At 39.4% G+C, this 18187-nt stretch overlaps 1 protein-coding gene across 4 annotated transcripts in view; it reads right to left on the reverse strand.

Annotated features, from left to right (window-relative positions):
• Nucleotides 1-1145: 1145 nt before the first annotated feature.
• Nucleotides 1146-18187, reverse strand: part of Naxe (NAD(P)HX epimerase) — a 36763-nt gene continuing 19721 nt past the window's right edge. For all 4 annotated transcript variants that reach the window (XM_071686610.1, XM_071686609.1, XM_071686612.1 and 1 more), the window contains exons 4-7: nucleotides 16358-16584; nucleotides 10238-10331; nucleotides 8841-8979; nucleotides 1146-1436 (exon numbers count right to left, since the gene is read on the reverse strand). In XM_071686610.1, coding sequence (XP_071542711.1) covers nucleotides 1318-1436; nucleotides 8841-8979; nucleotides 10238-10331; nucleotides 16358-16584 — 579 coding nt within the window. In that variant the 3' untranslated portion in view covers nucleotides 1146-1317. The remainder of the gene's footprint in view (nucleotides 1437-8840; nucleotides 8980-10237; nucleotides 10332-16357; nucleotides 16585-18187) is intronic.

Below are 18187 nucleotides of genomic sequence, written 5' to 3' on the forward strand. Positions count from 1 at the left end.
CTCTTGATGATTTTCTACAGTTTCTAGTCCCACAAATTTATGTTATGCTGTATGCATTAGCTAAGTCTTCAGTCATTTTGTTCCACTCATTCAACACTTTTATCCCATAAAATTACTTCTTTACATATTAACATTTATTGCTTAATTTCATTATATTCCCTCTGATTGTCCTGTCCCTACATGTTTTAATTAATTTTTCACTATCTACATCATCAGTGTTTTAAAAAAAAGATATTGTGATTAGGTCACCCCTCACTCTTCTCTCTTCCAAGGTGGGTTATATTTTCAATCTTTAACTTTTCACTGTAACTTAGCTCTCATAATTCTGGCTCCATATTTTTTTTTGCACTCCTTTAGATAATTTCTGTTAATTGTTTGAGAACAAACTTGAGAAACATATTTTTTTTGGCTGTATATATGATGTAAACATCTTGCTGAATAATTTCTTATCCATGAACTTGAATCCTGTTCTAATATTTGCATGCAGACAGCTGATCATCTTAGCTATTCTCCAAGATGGGACTCTGGTAGCAGGTTGACAGTGTTGTTCCCCAAGTCTCTCTCACTCAAACATTCCTGCAGCTCATGAAAACAGCCTTCATATGGGACAGAAGTCTTGAAGGGGAATAACAAGGGTTTACCTAATAGTAAGTGAGAAACTAAGAAAAGAGGTAAGTACGAGATACTAAAGGATGTGAAGTCTATGAGAATGAATCATGTACATGGAAAAATGTGTATGTAGGAGTGTAATGTCTAGTGTATGTTTACCGTGGACTGTTGTTTTGTATACAGGTAACATGGAATATTAGATTGGCTCTAAAAAAAACCATTGTAGGTCATTCACAATTAACAAGCATGCAAGTAAGATGCAATTATTTGTTAGCCTAGATTTAAGGAGGATCGTTGCTTCCTCCCCAAAATACTAAGGGTTGAAAGATCTTAACCCAGATTTCCTTAGAGATATCATATAGAATGTTTCATGGTCACAGGACAGACTTTAAAGTATAGAAATTCTGACCATCATCTTCTGAGCTTTGTTGTAATTTGATTACATAGTTGACTGGAATGGCTTTGATCAGACATTTATTCCATCAAGAATTTGCAGAAAAGGCAGTTTTTTCATTTTTATGGTATATAAAAAAAGATAATGTACTAAATATTTTATTGATTAATGATAACAAAGAAGGTACAGCATTTCCAACAACTTAAACTAAAATTTTTTTCTTGTATCCACATATATAATGACTGAATGTGAATCTTGTTATACCAATATACTCTAGCAAAACCTGAAATCCAATTACAATACTCGGTGCATTACTATATCTTCGATGTCAAAACCGCAATCTGACTAGAACCAGGGTATTCTGGAAGGTTAAGCTGGTACTTATCACTCAGCTGTGGTGGTACAAAACGTCCACCCAAGATATGAAACCGACCTGAAAGAGCAAATTCACATTATCAAAGCTTTTTATGTAATTAACATTATAACAAATATGAGCATGAAACTGTTTAATGACAACAAAAGCAAAGAATTCTCTAGTGTTGGATTTACAGCCAAATCTTTTTTTCTTATTTGATTTATGTTTCCTGAGTTAGTGAGGTAGCACGAGGAAAGGCCACATCCCCTCACCCATTCTTGAGCTCTCTTAAGTAATACACTGAAACCACAGCTTCCTATCCACATCCAGGCCCCACAGACCTTTCCATGGTTTACTCAGAATGTTTCACATGCTTTGGTTCAGTCCACTGATAGCATACTGACCCAAAGTATACCACTTGTTCCAAATCACTCTATATCGTGCATGCCTTACGCAATCTTGCATGTTCGAACCCTGATAACTCATAATTTTTTTTCACTCCATCCTTCTATCTCCAAGTTGGGCTCCTAGTTCTCCTTATTCCCTCCACTTCTGACACATGTGCTTCTCTCAACCTTTCCTCTCATTCTCTCCATATGTCCAAACCATTTCAACACACCCTCTTCTGCTCTCTCAACACACTCTCTGTAATACCACACATCTCTCTTACCCTTTCATTACTTATTCGATCAAACCACATCACACCACATAATGTCCTCAAACATTTCATTTGCAATCCACCATCCTTTGCACAACCTTGTATACAGCCCATGTCTTGCATCCATATAATATAATACTGGTAGGACTACTATTCCTTCAAACACCCATTTTTGGCAGCCCTCCCAGATACGGTTCTCTCTTTCCACATATTCTTCACCTTTCCCTGAACCTTTGCCAACTGCCACACCCAACAACTCACTTCTGTTTTCAAGGCTCCATTTGCTGCCATTTCCACTCCCAGATTTCTAAACACTTCACTTCCTCCAATTTTTCTCCATTCAAATTTATACCCCAGCTAACTTTTCCCTCAAACCTGCTGAACCTAAATAAATAACCTTGCTCTTATTTTTATTCATTCCCAACTATCTCCTTTCACACACTACTCCAAACTCAGTCACCAACTTCTGCATTCTCATCTGAATCTTATAGCAGCGCTGTATCATCAGCAAACAACAACTGACTCAGTTCCCTGGCCCTTTCATCCCCCACAGACTATGTACTTGCCCCTCTATCCAAGACACATTTACCTTCCTGACCAACCCAGTCATCAACAAATGAAACCTATACATCCTGCTACAAACCAGCCTTCACTTAGAACCATTCACTCTCCTCTCTTCTAATCGTATACAAGCCTTACACAAACAAGTCACTTGTTTACCAAATGGTGTCCTAGCTACATCTCTTCAATGTGCACTTGGGAACTTATCGTGTTTCTTTTCTCCGTAGATTCATAAGAATATACTTGATCATGTGGGAATGGACGAAGGTAACAAGTATGAATATGTACACATGTGTACATTTATATATATATATATATATATATATATATATATATATATATATATATGTGTGTGTGTACCTCGCTGACGTGGAAGAGAGCAATTAGGTATAATAAAATTATATATTTTATTATACTTTGTTGCCATCTCCCGTGTTAGCGCAAGGAAATAGACGAAAGAATGGCCCAACCCACCCACATACACATGTATATACATACACATCCACACACGCACATATACATACCTATACATCTCAACGTATACATATACATACACAAACAGACATATACATATATACACATGTACATAATTCATACTGTCTGCCCTTATTCATTTCCCGTTACCAGCCCACCACACATGAAATGACAACCCCCTCCCCCCGCATGTGCACGAGGTAGCGCTAGGAAAAGATAACAAAGGCCACATTCGTTCATAGTCTCTAGCTTTCATGTATAATGCACCAAAACCACTGCTCCCTTTCCACATCCAGGCCCCACAGAACTTTCCATGGTTTACCTGATGCTTCACATGCCCTGGTTCAATCCATTGACAACATGTCGACCCCAGTATACCCCATCATTCCAATTCACTCTATTCCTTGCACGCCTTTCACCCTAATGCATGTTCAGGCCCCGATCACTCAAAATCTTTTTCGCTTCATCTTTCCACCTCCAATTTGGTCTCCCACTTCTCGTTCCCTCCACCTCTGACACATATATCCTCTTTGTCAATCTTTCCTCACTCATTCTCTCCGTGTGACCAAACCATTTCAAAACACCCTCTTCTGCTTTCTCAACCACACTCTTTTTATTACCACACATATCTCTTACCCTTTCATTACTTGATCAAACCACCTCACACCACATATTGTCCTCAAACATCTCATATCCAACACATCCACCCTCTTCTGCACAACTCTATCAATAGCCCACGCCTCGCAACAATATAACATTGTTGGAACCACTATTCCTTCAAACATAACCATTTTTGCTTTCCAAGATAATGTTCTTGACTTCCACACATTTTTCAACGCTCCCAGAACTTCACCCCCTCCCCCACCCAATGATTCACTTTTGCTTCCATGGTTCCACCTGATTCCAAATCCACTCCCAGATATCTAAAACACTTCATTTCCTCCAGTTATTCTCCATTCAAACTTACCTCCCAGTTGACTTGTCCCTCAACCCTACTGTACCTAATAACCTTGCTCTTATTCACATTTACTCTCAGCTTTCTTTTTTCACACTTTTTACCAAACTCAGTCACTAGCTTCTGCAGTTTCTCACTCGAATCAGCCACCAGTGCTGTATCATCAGCGAACAACAACTGACTCACTTTCCAAGCTCTCACATCCACAACAGACTGCATACTTGCCCCTCTTTCCAAAACTCTTGCATTCACCTCCCTAACAACCCCATCCATAAACAAATAAAACAACCATGGAGACATCACGCACCCCTACCGCAAACCAACATTCACTGAGAACCAATCACTTTCCTCTCTTCCTACACATACACATGCCTTACATCCTTGATGAAAACTTTTCACTGCTTCTAACAACTTGCCTCCTACACAAATATATTCTTAATACCTTCCACAGAGCATCTCTATCAACTCTATCATATGCCTTCTCCAGATCCATAAATGCTACATACAAATCCATTTGCTTTTCTAAGTATTTCTCACATACATTCTTCAAGGCAAACACCAGATCCACACATCCTCTACCACTTCTGAAACCACACTGCTCTTCCACAACCTGATGCTCTGTACATGCCTTCACCCTCTCAATCAATACCCTCCCATATGATTTCCCAGGAATACTCAACAAACTTATACCTCTGTAATTTGAGCACTCACTTTCATCCCCTTTGCCTTTGTACAATGGCACTATGCAAGCATTCCATCAATCCTCAGGCGCCTCACCATGAGTCATACATACATTAAATAACCTTACCAACCAGTCAGCAATAGAGTCACCCCCTTTTTGATAAATTCCACTGCAGTATCATCCATACCTGCTACCTTGCTGGCTTTCATCTTCCACAAAGCTTTTACTACCTCTTCTCTGTTTACCAAATCATTCTCCCTAACCCTTTCACTTAGCACATCACCTTGACCAAAACACCCTATATCTGCCACTCTATCATCAAACACATTCGACAAACCTTCAAAATACTCACTCCATCTCCTTTTCACATCACCACTACTTGTTATCACCTCCCCATTTGCCCCCTTCACTGATGCTCCCATGTGTTCCCTTGTTTATGCACTTTATTTACCTCCTTCCAAAACATCTTTTTATTCTTCCTAAAATTTAATGATTGAGAGTATCATTGAGGGTGTCATTGAATTTTAGGGAGAATAAAAAGATGTTTTGGAATGAGGTAAATAAAGTGCATAAGACATGGGAACAAATGGGAACATCAGTGAAGGGGGCTAATGGGGAGGTGATAATAAGAAGTGGTGATGTGAGAAGGAGATGGAGTGAGTATTTTGAAGGTTTGTTGAACGTGTTTGATGATAGAGTGGCAGATATAGGGTGTTTTGGTCAAGGTGATGTGCAAAGTGAGAGGGTTAGGAAGAATGATACGGTAAAGAGAAGAGGTAGTAAAAGCTTTGTGGAAGATGAAAGCCAGCAAGGTAGCAGGTTTGGATGATACTGCAGTGGAATTTATCAAAAAGGGGGGAGACTCTATTGTTGCTGGTTGGTAAGGTTATATAATATATTATGTATGACTCATGGTGAGGTCCCTGAGGACTGGCGGAATGCTTGCATAGTGCCATTGTACAAAGGCAAAGGGGATGAAAGTGAGTGCTGAAATTACAGAGGTATAAGTTTGTTAAGTATTCCTGGGAAATTATATGGGAGGGTATTGATTGAGAGGGTGAAGGCATGTACAGAGCATCAGATTGGAGAAGAGCAGTGTGGTTTCAGAATTGGGAGAGGATGTGTGGATCAGGTGTTTGCTTTGAAGAATGTATGTGAGAAATACTTAGAAAAGCAAGTGGATTTGTATGTAGCATTTATGGATCTGGAGAAGGCATTCGATAGACATGCTCTGTGGAAGGTATTAAGAATACATGGTGCGGGAGGCAACTTGTTAGAAGCATTGAAAAGTTTTTAAAGAGGATGTAACGCATGTGTACGTGTAGGAAGAGAGGAAAGTGATTGGTTCTCAGTGAATGTTGGTTTGCAGCGGGGGTGTGATATCTCCATGCTTGTTTAATTTGTTTATGGATGGGGTTGTTAGAGAGGTGAATGCAAGAGTTTTGGAAAGAGGGCCAAGTATGCAGTCTGTTGTGGATGAGAGAGCTTGGGAAGTGAGTCAGTTGTTGTTCGCTGATGATACAGCACTGGTGGGTGATTTGGGTGAGAAACTGCAGAAGCTGGTGACTGAGTTTGGTAAAGTGTGTGAAAGAAGAAAGCTGAGAGTAAATGTGAATAAGAGCAAGGTTATTAGGTACATTAGGGTGGAGGGAAAAGTTAATTGGGAGGTAAGTTTGAATGGAGAAAAACTGGAGGAAGTGAATTGTTTTAGATATCTGGAAGTGGATTTGGCAGCGGATGGAACCATGGAAGTGGAAGTGAATCATAGGGTGGGGGAGGGGGCAAAAGTTCTGGGAATGTTGAAAAATGTGTGAAAGTCGAGAACGTTATCTTGTAAAGCAAAAGTGGGTATGTTTGAAGGAATAGTGGTCCAACAATGTTGAATGGTTGCGAAGTGTGGGCTATATAGATAGAGTTGTGTGGAGGAGGGTGGATGTGCTGGAAATGAGATGTTTAAGGACAATAAGTGGTGTGAGGTGGTTTGATCGAGTAAGTAATGAAAGGGTAAGAGAGATGTGTGGTAATAAAAAGAGTGTGGTTGAGAGAGCAAAAGAGGGTGTTTTGAAATGGTTTGGTCACATGGAGAGAATGGGTGAGGAAAGATTGACAAAGAGGATATATGTGTCAGAGGTGGAGGGAATGAGAAATGGAAGACCAAATTGGAGGTGGAAAGATGGAGTGAAAAAGATTTTGAGTGAACGGGCCTGAACATGCAGGAGGGTGAAAGGCGTGCAAGGAATAGAGTGAATTAGAACAATGTGGTATACCGGGGTCAACGTGCTGTCAATGGATTGAACCAGGGCATGTGAAGCATCTGGGGTAAACCATGGAAAGTTTTGTGGGGCCTGGATGTGGAAAGGGAGCTGTGGTTTCGGTGCATTATACATGACAGCTAGAGACTGAGTGTGAACAAATGTGTTCTTTGTTGTCTTTTCCTAGCGCTACCTTGCACGCATGCGGGAGGAGGGGGCTGTCATTTCATGTGTGGAGGGGTGGCAACGGGAATGAATAAGGGCAGACAGTGTTATCCCTGGGGATAGGGGAGAAAGAATACTTCCCACGTATTCCCTGCGTGTCGTAGAAGGCGACTAAAAGGGGAGGGAGCGGGGGGCTGGAAATCCTCCCCTCTCGTTTTTTTCAATTTTCCAAAAGAAGGAACAGAGAAAGGGGCCAGGTGAGGATATTCTCTCAAAGGCCCAGTCCTCTGTTCTTAACGCTACCTCGCTAACGCGGGAAATGGCAAATAGTATGAAAGAAAAGAAAAAGAAATTATGAATTGTGTACATGTGTATATATGTATATGTCTGTGTGAGTGTATATATATATATATATATATATATATATATATATATATATATATATATATATATATATATCTTTCTTTTCTTTCATACCATTCGCCATTTCCCGCGTTAGCGAGGTAGCGTTAAGAACCGAGGACTGGGCCTTTGAGGGAATATCCTCACCTGGCCCCTTCTCTGTTCCTTCTTTTGGAAAATTAAAAAAAAAACGAGAGGGGAGGATTTCCAGCCCCCCGCTCCCATATATATATATATGTTGAGATGTATAGGTATGTATATGTGCGTGTGTGGACGTGTATGTGTATACATGTGTGTGTGGGTGGGTTGGGCCATTCTTTCGTCTGTTTCCTTGCGCTACCTCGCTAACGCGGGAGACGGCAACAAAGTATAATAAATAAATAAATATAAGATATGAATATAGTGTACATGAATGTGCACACTTCCATATAACATACAAACCTCCAACAGCCAGTAATGAACCCGGGAGCACTACTGCGAGGCTATGTGTATACAAGTGGATGGGTTGTACTTCATCTGTTTCTTGTCGCTACATTGCTGATGTAGAAAATGGGGATCAAGTAAAAAAAAAAAAAAAAAAAAAAAAAATGTAGCAAAACTGGATACCTTAGTACACTAAAAGAGGGCAAATAGTAAAGAATGATGATGTAAGAAAGGTGTATAGATGAAAAAGTTAAAAAGCTTGTCATATAAAATATGTGGCTGATATAAGGGTGGTCAAGAAGATATACTATCCCAAGGGATAGGGGAGAAAGAATACTAACTACATATTCTTTGCATGTTGTAGAGGGCGACTAAAAAGGGTGGGAGTAGGGGGGCTGGAAATCCTCCCCTCCTGTTTCACTTTTCCAAAAGAAGGAACAGAGAAGGGGGCCAAGTGAAGATTTTTCCCTTTTAGGGCTGAGTCATCTGTTCTTAATGCTACCTCGCTAACGTGGGAAATGGCAAATATGCATGAAAAAAAAAAAGGAAAAAGATGTATATTAGTAATATCATGAGTGCATGGAGAAGATATAGACTACTAAAGGGCTAGGAAGATGTACTGAGATAACTGATTTAAGCTTGTTAGTTTTCAACAGAAGATACCAAATAAATCACGTGATATTACAACAGGGCAATTTTATGTGCAAAATTGGTATGAATGGAGTGTCTGGCTTCACCTAGTATGCAAAGGTATGTTTTATCAACACTGAATAAGGGCTGAGAATCGAGATGAAATGAGATGCTGTATCCACCTGATCCTCCCCATATAAATGAGAAGGGAGCTCAAGGTACAAGACTCACAGAAAATGAAAGATGTCAAAACTTGCACACAAATTTCTGTAGTAGATACCTTGAAAGTGTTTAGCACACTGCTTTGGGGCAGTAAGAGAGATAAGCATATCTGGCATCAGAGCAGGACAGTTCACTGGAGGTCCATCTTCAACGTGCCATCCTGAAGGTATATCAATACTCACAACAGGCACTGCATTCTGAAAAGAGGACACAGGCACATCTTTATAAACATCATTTGACTAATTTACACCAGAAAGGCTTATACGGATTTAAGAGTTACAGACCTTTCTTTATGCTGGAGGTTCCAATCATGGACAGAAGTCCACTTCAAGGATGGGTCTTAATTGAAATGAGAAATTTCATAGGAATTGCAAACCTGCCAATCAAAAAGGGCCTCGTCATAGTTGTTAGGAAAGACATGAAGGGATAGAAAGTTCCAAAGCCTAAAGGCTTAAGGAAAGAAACGGGTACATAACGCCCCTTCCTTGATTTACCAATGGTCACAGTAATTATGAGAAGCAGTAGCTTGCAGAATAGTACATGATCTACCTTATGGTAAAGGTAAGCAATCTTCCTCCTCCTCCTAGTGATAACTGGTTCAAGATAACAGAAATGTACATATATACGAGTGAATGCCAGTGCCACTTCCTAGCCTTTTGTATCACGACCTTAAGAGGCCATTGGCAGTGGGTAACTCTACTGATTACTACTGCCTAATGCTCCTGCCTGATGTTCCTACCTACTGCTTCTACCTAATGATCCTGTCTAAATGTTTCTATCTATTACATCTATCTAATGCTCCTACCATTATGCCAAAAGGCAGAACCAACACAGAGCTCAAAGCAGGAAAATCTAGGGTTACAAAGAATGAGTTGTGAGAGTTAAATGTTGTCAAGTGCTATGTGTGACACAGAGAGATTATATGTTTGTGGACGGAATGCCAGTAGTCCAAGTATGGGTAAGGCAGAAAGGAAAGAGTAAGAGGAGTGCAACTTAACAAACACTGAAGTGCTGGTTCACTATGCAGCTGTCACCAAGACTCCTGATACCCAGGCATGTAGTACTGGTAATATACCTCCCTGGTCGTTGGCTGCTTACCAACTACTGCCTACATTTACTTCATGTAATGAGGAATTTCCTGAATGCTACAACTGCTTATAATTTCTAGCTGGTTTTTGGAATGCTATACCTGATATGTTCTACTGTACTCTGACTTCATGAATGCAGGTCAGCTGATTCTCATATACTCTGTTACCTTTCTTACCCTTTACAACATATTAAAAATTTCTTACACCTGTGCAATATATTTCAACAAGAAACAGTGCATTTACAGCATAGTACTACTACAGATAAAACTGTATCAATAAATATCATGTGTATGATATTTATATGTAAGTTCAATGATTTAGGAAATCAGGAAACAATAAATCATAATTCTCCAAGACACCATCTTACCTGAGACAGAACCTCCAAGATGGGAGCAAACAGGGGTCGTACTGGTGGTTTAAAGCTAAATCCAAATAAGGCATCCACTGCTAACTGGTAGTCTCTGTTAACAGAAACAAAAAGTGGCACATATATTCCAAAGAACAAGGGAAAATTTAATCTAGTCATATTACTTCCTTCCTATGAGTAAGGTGAAAGGCCTTAATCCAAGTCATCAGTTCTGATAATACTGCTTATATGAAAATGCAAATGCCACCAAATCAATCTAATGTCAATGTAGGATGCTATTCCTTTAGCAATAACAAAACTGATGAAAAAAATACACATAAATAAAGTTTAACATCTTCAAGAAAATTGTTTCCTTTGTTACCAATTCTTTTATTACATTTTGCATCTGTAACACTAAAAAACTAACTTGTTCAAGCATTTTAATGAAAATACACCATACTTTAAATCCTAAAGCATGATTGCACACTATAATAAATCAAACTTTCTATGAATCATAAGTGAACTAACCACAGGAAACTTATGAAGCAGAATTATTTGTGAAAATCATCAAACAATAGTCTTTGGGAGTAGCTGTGAATGGTAAGCTCTTGTTTCAGTATATTATACATGACAGCTACAGCGTTGAGGTCTGCAAATGGCATTTTTTTTTTTGTTTTGTTCCTGATAATACCTCACTAAGGTAGGAGAAGCAAGTGCATATAAAAGTTTTGAAGGATGAAAAACTCTTTCCAAGGTAGTGACCTATGAATTAAGTTAGAAACTCTACAATGCCTTGGGGTTACAACCCTCCAAACCCTACCTTCAGGTGTGGCTTATGCCACCTTTCAGTAAATGCCTTCATTTCAGTCTAGAATCCCTATGCCAATCAGTAACAAATGCCACTTGGTATTGGCATCATTTTTCCACCAGTACCATCACAATGGTCGCCTCATAATTCCTGTAATGTGAACATCACTCAAATAGCTGTCACCATCAGTCGATGTAGGTATGTGAAGAGAGAGAATCTTGATAAATAGACAAGTGAAAAGAAGGGTGATGGTGGAAGCCTTGCATAAGATGAAGTTTGGCAAGGTAGCTGGAGTGAGATGGCAGTTGAAATTCTTGAGGAGGGGTTGACTGAAGGGGGTGACTGTATTGTTGATTAGTTAAGACTTTTGATATATATGCATGACTCATGGTGTGGTGTCTGAGGATTGGCAGAATGCCTGTACAGTGCCACCGAATAATGGCAAGGGGAACATATGTAACTGTTCAAATTACATAAGTATAAACTTGCTGAATACCTGGCAACTTGTATGAGACAGTGGTGAATGAGAGGGAGGTGGCATGCAGAGAACTTCATACTGGGGAGGAACAGTATAGTTTCAGTAGTAGTAGATGTTTGGATGAGGAATCTGATTCGAAGAATGTGTGGGAGAAAAACTGAAAGCAGAAAAATTTATCTGTCATTTATGGATCTAGAGACAGCAAGTGATGGAGCTGATAAAGAAGCAATGTGGAAAGTGTTACAAATATCTGGTGTGGGAGGAAAGCTGCTAGAAGCAGTGAAGTGTTTTTATCAAATAAGTGAGGCATGTTTGCGAGTAGGAACAGAGGAGGGAGAAAGGATCTGAGTACAGGAGGGTCTCTGGCAAGAGCGTGTGATGCCACCATGGCTGTTTAATCTATTTATGGATAGGCTGGTGTGCGAGGTGAATACCAGAGTCTTGGAGGGAGGAGTGGGTTTGCAGTCTGTAATGGGGAGGGGGGGTCTTAGAAAGGCGACCCAATTATAGTTTGCTGATGACACAGTGCTGGTGGCAGATTTGACTGAGAAACTGCAGATGTTTTGTTTCTGGGTGTGGGGTAGTAAGAGAAAAGAGAAATTTAAATTTCACTAAAAGCAAGGTTATTAGGTAGCAGAAGAGAGAGACAGGCTAGTTGAGGGTGTGAATGTGAATGGAAAACTTGAAGAAAGTTAGTGTTTTTGATACACAGGTAGTAGTTCGTAGGCAGCCAATGACAAGGGAGGTGTATTATCAGTACTAACCATCTGGGTAGTACTGGAGGGTTATTGATATCTGCTTAGTAAGTGCTGGTCTTTCTGCCTCACTAACATATGGACAACTGGCAATCTGTCCACGAACATACAATATCTCCTTGTCATATAAAACACTTGACTCTTGCAGCTCATTCTTCAAAACTCTAGATTTTCCTGTGGTGAGCTCTATGCACTAGCCCAGCCTTTTGGCAGATTGGTAGGAGCAGTTGGCAGAAGTAGTAGGTTGGAACATTTATGCATGATTATTAGTAGAAACATTAGAAGTAATAGGCACAAGCATTAGATAGTAATAGTCATTAGGAACTTTTAGTAGGAACCTCTGCAAATACTGTGCTAGACTTGCACTCTGCGAGTGGCCTGTTAAAGGCGAGGCACTAAAATCTAAAAAGTGGTACTGGAGTTCTTTATTTATGGAGACTGTTCCCACAGCCACCCCTTTAAGGGAGTCCCAACTGCTGGTACGATATATGTCATAGCTGTAGCATATTTCTGGGAGAAAAGACTTGCATTCCTCTTATTATCACACTCTCTGGTGTCAAGGGCTCTGAAATGAAGCACTGTTTTGCATACTGCTGGGTGCTTAAATCTACATTCTTGGCTAAATCAGCACTGGCGTCAAAGGCTCTGATATGAAGCACTTTTTTTTTTTTTTTTTACATACTGTTGGGTGCTGAAATCTACATTCTTGGTTAAATCAGCTTGTGCCTCAGGTATTGTCAACATGTTTTTGTATCCTCTTTAATCAATTTATGTTATCTCAAGATTCCTTTCATTTTCCTCTTCTAGTTATTTGTTGTCAATTACCTTTTGTTCTTTGGTCTTACAGCTCTGTCCTTGTTTCCTTCAGCACTTTTATTGGTGTCTATTTTGGGCTCATCAGTTGGATGCTCAACTTTCCTTGTCTTTCTTTTAGGTGCCTCATTTTCTATGCCATCACTTCTACCATCTTGCAATTCTTCTATTTCATCATTATCCTTCACTTCTTTAATTTCCTCTCTACTCTTTGCGTCCTTTTTTTTAGTTGGCTTGCAATTCTGTTTTGGCTGCACATAATACATGTCCAAGTCCAATGTCCACTTTTCTTGCCATATACTTCAACTATTTGACATACATTCCTAATCAACAGCCTTTACATTTCTAGAATTGTTTCTCTACATAATACCAATTTTTGTATAGTTTACATATGTCTGATAACTAGGTTTCTATCTCTCTATGAGTAACTCATACAGTTTGTCTTTAATTTTGAGATTTTAGCAGCAATATCTGTATTCTGATCAGTATGTTTGATAGCTTTTTTTTAAACATTTCAGTTTCTTTAATTTGTTATTACTCAACATCTGTCTCTTATATCACTCTTCAGTTTGCTGCCATATTTATAGCATCTTATAATTTTGCTATTTCCTCATATACGCTAAATTTTGCAAGCATATTAGTTTTCAAATTACTTATTCTGGCCAGTTTCATTTTTGTGATTGTGTCCAAGCAGTGCATTTTTTGTTTGTTGGTTTGTTTTGCTACCTGTATTTGATGACCAAATATTTTCATACTTCATTATTTCTCCATTATGATATTCATTTCTACTGTTTATCACTTATTAATTCACTTATATCACTGGTTAGTAGGCAGCCAATGACCAGGGAGGTATATTACCAGTACTACCCACCTGGATATCAAGAGGGTTAATGGATGTCAAGTAGCACTCCTCTGACCCAGGTAGCAGTCTTTTCTTTCTGCATCACTAACATGTGGACTACTGGCGTTCTGTCTACAAACATACAATCGCTCCTTGTCATATGTAACCCTTGACAACACTTAACTCAAAGAGCTCATTCTTCATAATTCTAGATTTTCCAGTGCTAGTCCTGTCTTTCTGTAAAATAGTAGAAGCAGTAGACAGAAGAAGTAGGTAGGGACATTTAGGCAGGAGCTTTAGGTAGGAACATTAGACAGCATCAGACAGAACAAGCTACTGGGAACATTCGTTATGAGCCTCTGCAAACACCATTAGAGTTGCCCTATGCCAGTGGCCTGTTAAGGATAAGGCACTGAAGGCTAAAAAACAGGACTGAAGTTCTTTAGTTATGGAGACTGTTGCTGTTGCCATCCCTCTGAGGGATTGGAATGAGCATCAGAGATGCAAAGAGAGATTATATCACTAAAGTCCTTTATATAATTTTCTATTTACTATATTCTCTAAGAAACAGAGAGTTCAAGAAAGTTATGGAAAATACTAACTCTACTCACTGCACTCAATAAGAAACTAATATCCTTATGCAAAATATGCTAATGTGTAGAAATTACACTATACCACACTTTTCAGGAATCTAGACTTTCTTGAAAATGGATATATATTATCCATCTATATCTCTGATACCTGTTCCCTCTGGGAACTCCCATCAAGGGGGTGGCCACAGAAAAAGTCTCCACTTATCCCAGTTCTTACATGCCAACCTCACACACAACATTTCAAGCATTCTTCCCCCATTTTCCTCCCTCCAGTACTCTTCCACTTTATTTCCCCATGTCAAAGGTAGTCTTTCTTTCACACCAACCCCTTTAATCGCACTACTATATACTCTCCTTGTAAACTCCCTGTCTTCCATTCTTTACACATGCCCAACCATCTTAAAGTATTACATTTCACCCACTCTACCTTGTAAACTCCCTGTCTTCCATTCTTTACACATGCCCAACCATCTTAAAGTATTACGTTTCACCCACTACCACTTGACAATTCATTCCCTTTCCATTTTCTGGCATAATAAATCTCTCGTACACACCCTCATTACTTTCTTTATTCCATCTAGTCATACCACATGCTCCTCTTGAATTACTATTTTCCAAAGCCTGGATTCTTGACCTCTGTGATTCATCCATGTCCATGTTTCAGCTGCAAAGGTCAAGGTCAGGAGGACTATGCTGTCCCTCAATCCATTTTTCACTTCTATACTTACACCTCTACCCTTCATTATTCTATTGAGGGACCCAGTGATTCTCCTATCCTGTGCTGCTCCCTGTCTCCCTCATCTCTCCTTCCATATTACCTAACTTACCCAAGATATCTACCAAATACTTAAAATTCTGTTACCTCTTTCAGTCTTTCTCCCTCCATATCTACAACACAGCTTATTACACTTTCTTCTTTCGCTCTATAGGGCTTTGCAAATCTCTACTTTCACTGTGTTTCCGTTCAAACACCATTACTTTACTTTTATTTACATTTACCTTCAATTGCCTAAGCTTAAACCCATCACAAAACAAGCATATAACCTTCTGCAACTCCTCTTCACTCTTGGCCAACAACACTATCATCCAAAAACAGGCTTGTCACTAGCAAGCAAACCTCATCTCAACACTCCATTTTGACACCCCTTTTCCCTAATTTTGTTTTTATTTCTCTTATCACTCCATCCATCACACAGTACTGCCTCATACCCATATGAATACCAAACCTGTTGCTCAACCTGCATTTGCTTCTCTCATTGAAGACTTTACACCATCCAACAGTTATCCCTCCATCCCATATATCCTTAACACATATCATAAAGCCTTCCACTCAACTCTGTCATATGCTTTCTCCAGATCCATAAAAGCTTCATATAACTTCTTACCTTTCATTAAATACTTTCACAGTAATTCTGAGAGCATAAATCTGGTGTACAAATCCCCTAACTTGCCTAAAACCCCAATGCTCCCCACTTTTTTTTGCATTTAATTACATCCATCACTTTATCAATCAACACTTCAGCATACACTTTTCCTAGTTTCCTTACACCTTTTCCTAGTTTACTGAACAAACTTATAGCACCATACATAATGAGAAAATATGGAAATATATGCAATTTCTTACCAGAAGGATTACCTAACTCACCGAGAAAAAACATTTACTGCAAATTACCATGTTAAACTGATAGAAACAATGGTAGCTATATGACACTTACGATTTAAGAAACAAAAAATATTACCTCAGAAGAAATACCTTAATCTTCCTTATTTTAAGATATAACATACTACTATAAGAAGTTATAAAATTTTCTTCTCAGATCAAGAGAAACTTAGGCTGCATTGATGACTCGTACCTTTTTAGAGATTGAGGGTCTGGCATTGCATCAATGAATGATAAACCATACATCTGACACTGTTTCACCAGATTGTTGAAAAGTGGCTTATCAGTTGGCTTTGGGTAAAGAATTACAGGAGAAAATCCAAGCAATCTTAGGTGCCTGGAGCATACCAAACCATCACCACCATTGTTCCCAGGACCACAACACACCAGCACTGACTTGCCCTGGCAGGGACTATACGACTGAAAGTGTAAAAAAGTTTCAACATTACAGATTTACTTTGAGTGGATGCAAAACTTACTTTCACAGAGAGATAACAACATGAGAAAGATAAAGAGAGAGAGAGTGTACTTACCTACTAGTACCTACTACGAGATTTTACCAGAATGGCAGGTTAATGCGAAGCACTCACTATGTATTGTGCTTGATGTATAAGTCTAATCTTGTTAGCTGCCACCTTTATTATATATTTACAGAATCTTGGTTCCTGTGGGACTGATTTCAAAGATATGTAAATTTTTTAAAATGTTTCTGTAGTTGTTCTATGCATGTTTCTTATTTCTCCCGGTTTCCTGACTGGGCTCTCATATATTTTTATATTTATAATACTTTGTCGCTGTCTCCCCTGTTAGTGAGGTAGCACAAGGAAACAAACGAAAGAATGGCCCAACCCACCCACATACACATGTATATACATACACGTCCACACATGCACATATACATACCTATACATTTCAACGTATACATATATATACATAAAGAGACATATACATATATACACATGTACATAATTCATACCTGCTGCCTTTATTCATTCCCGTTGCCACCCTGCCACACATGAAATGACAACCCCCTCCCCCCTGCACGTGTGCGAGGTAGTGCTAGGGAAAGACAACAAAGGCCACATTTGTTCACACTCAGTCTCTAGCTGTCCTGTATAATGCACTGAAACCACAGCTCCCTTTCCACATCCAGGCCCCACAAAACTTTCCATGGTTTACCCCAGATACTTCACATGTCCTGGTTCAATCCATTGACAGCACGTCAACACCGGTATACCACATCGTTCCAATTCACTCTATTCCTTGCATGCCTTTCACCCTCCTGCATATTCAGGCCCCAATCGCTCAAAATCTTTTTCACTCCATCCTTCCACCTCCAATTTGGTCTCCCACTTCTCGTTCCCTCCACCTCTGACGCATATATCCTCTTTGTCAATCTTTCCTCACTCATTCTCTCCTTGTGACCAAACCATTTCAAAACACCCTCCTCTGCTCTCTCAACCACACTCTTTATATTACCACACATCTCTCTTACCCTTTCATTACTTACTCGATCAAACCACCTCACACCACTTATTGTCCTTAAACATCTCATTTCCAACACATCCATCCTCCTGCGCACAACTCTATCTATAGCCCATGCCTCGCAACCATATAACATTGTTGGAACCACTATTCCTTCAAACATACCCATTAATGTTTTCCGAGATAATGTTCTAGCCTTTCACACATTTTTCAACTCTCCTAAAACTTTCACCCCCTCCCCCACCCTGTGACTCACGTCTGCTTCCATGGTTCCATTGGCTGTCAAATCCACTCCTAGATATCTAAAACACTTCACTTCCTCCAGTTATTCTCCATTCAACCTTACCTCCCAACTGACTTGTCCCTCAACCCTACTGTACCTAATAACCTTGCTCTTATTCACATTTACTCTCAGCTTTCTTCTTTCACATACTTTACCATACACAGTCACCAGCTTCTGCAGCTTCTCACCTGAATCAGCCACCAGTGCTGTATCATCAGCAAACAACAACTGACTCACTTGCCAAGCCCTCTCATC

The sequence above is a fragment of the Panulirus ornatus genome, chromosome 42 (assembly GCF_036320965.1).
Source record: "Panulirus ornatus isolate Po-2019 chromosome 42, ASM3632096v1, whole genome shotgun sequence".
Taxonomy (NCBI): domain Eukaryota; kingdom Metazoa; phylum Arthropoda; class Malacostraca; order Decapoda; family Palinuridae; genus Panulirus; species Panulirus ornatus.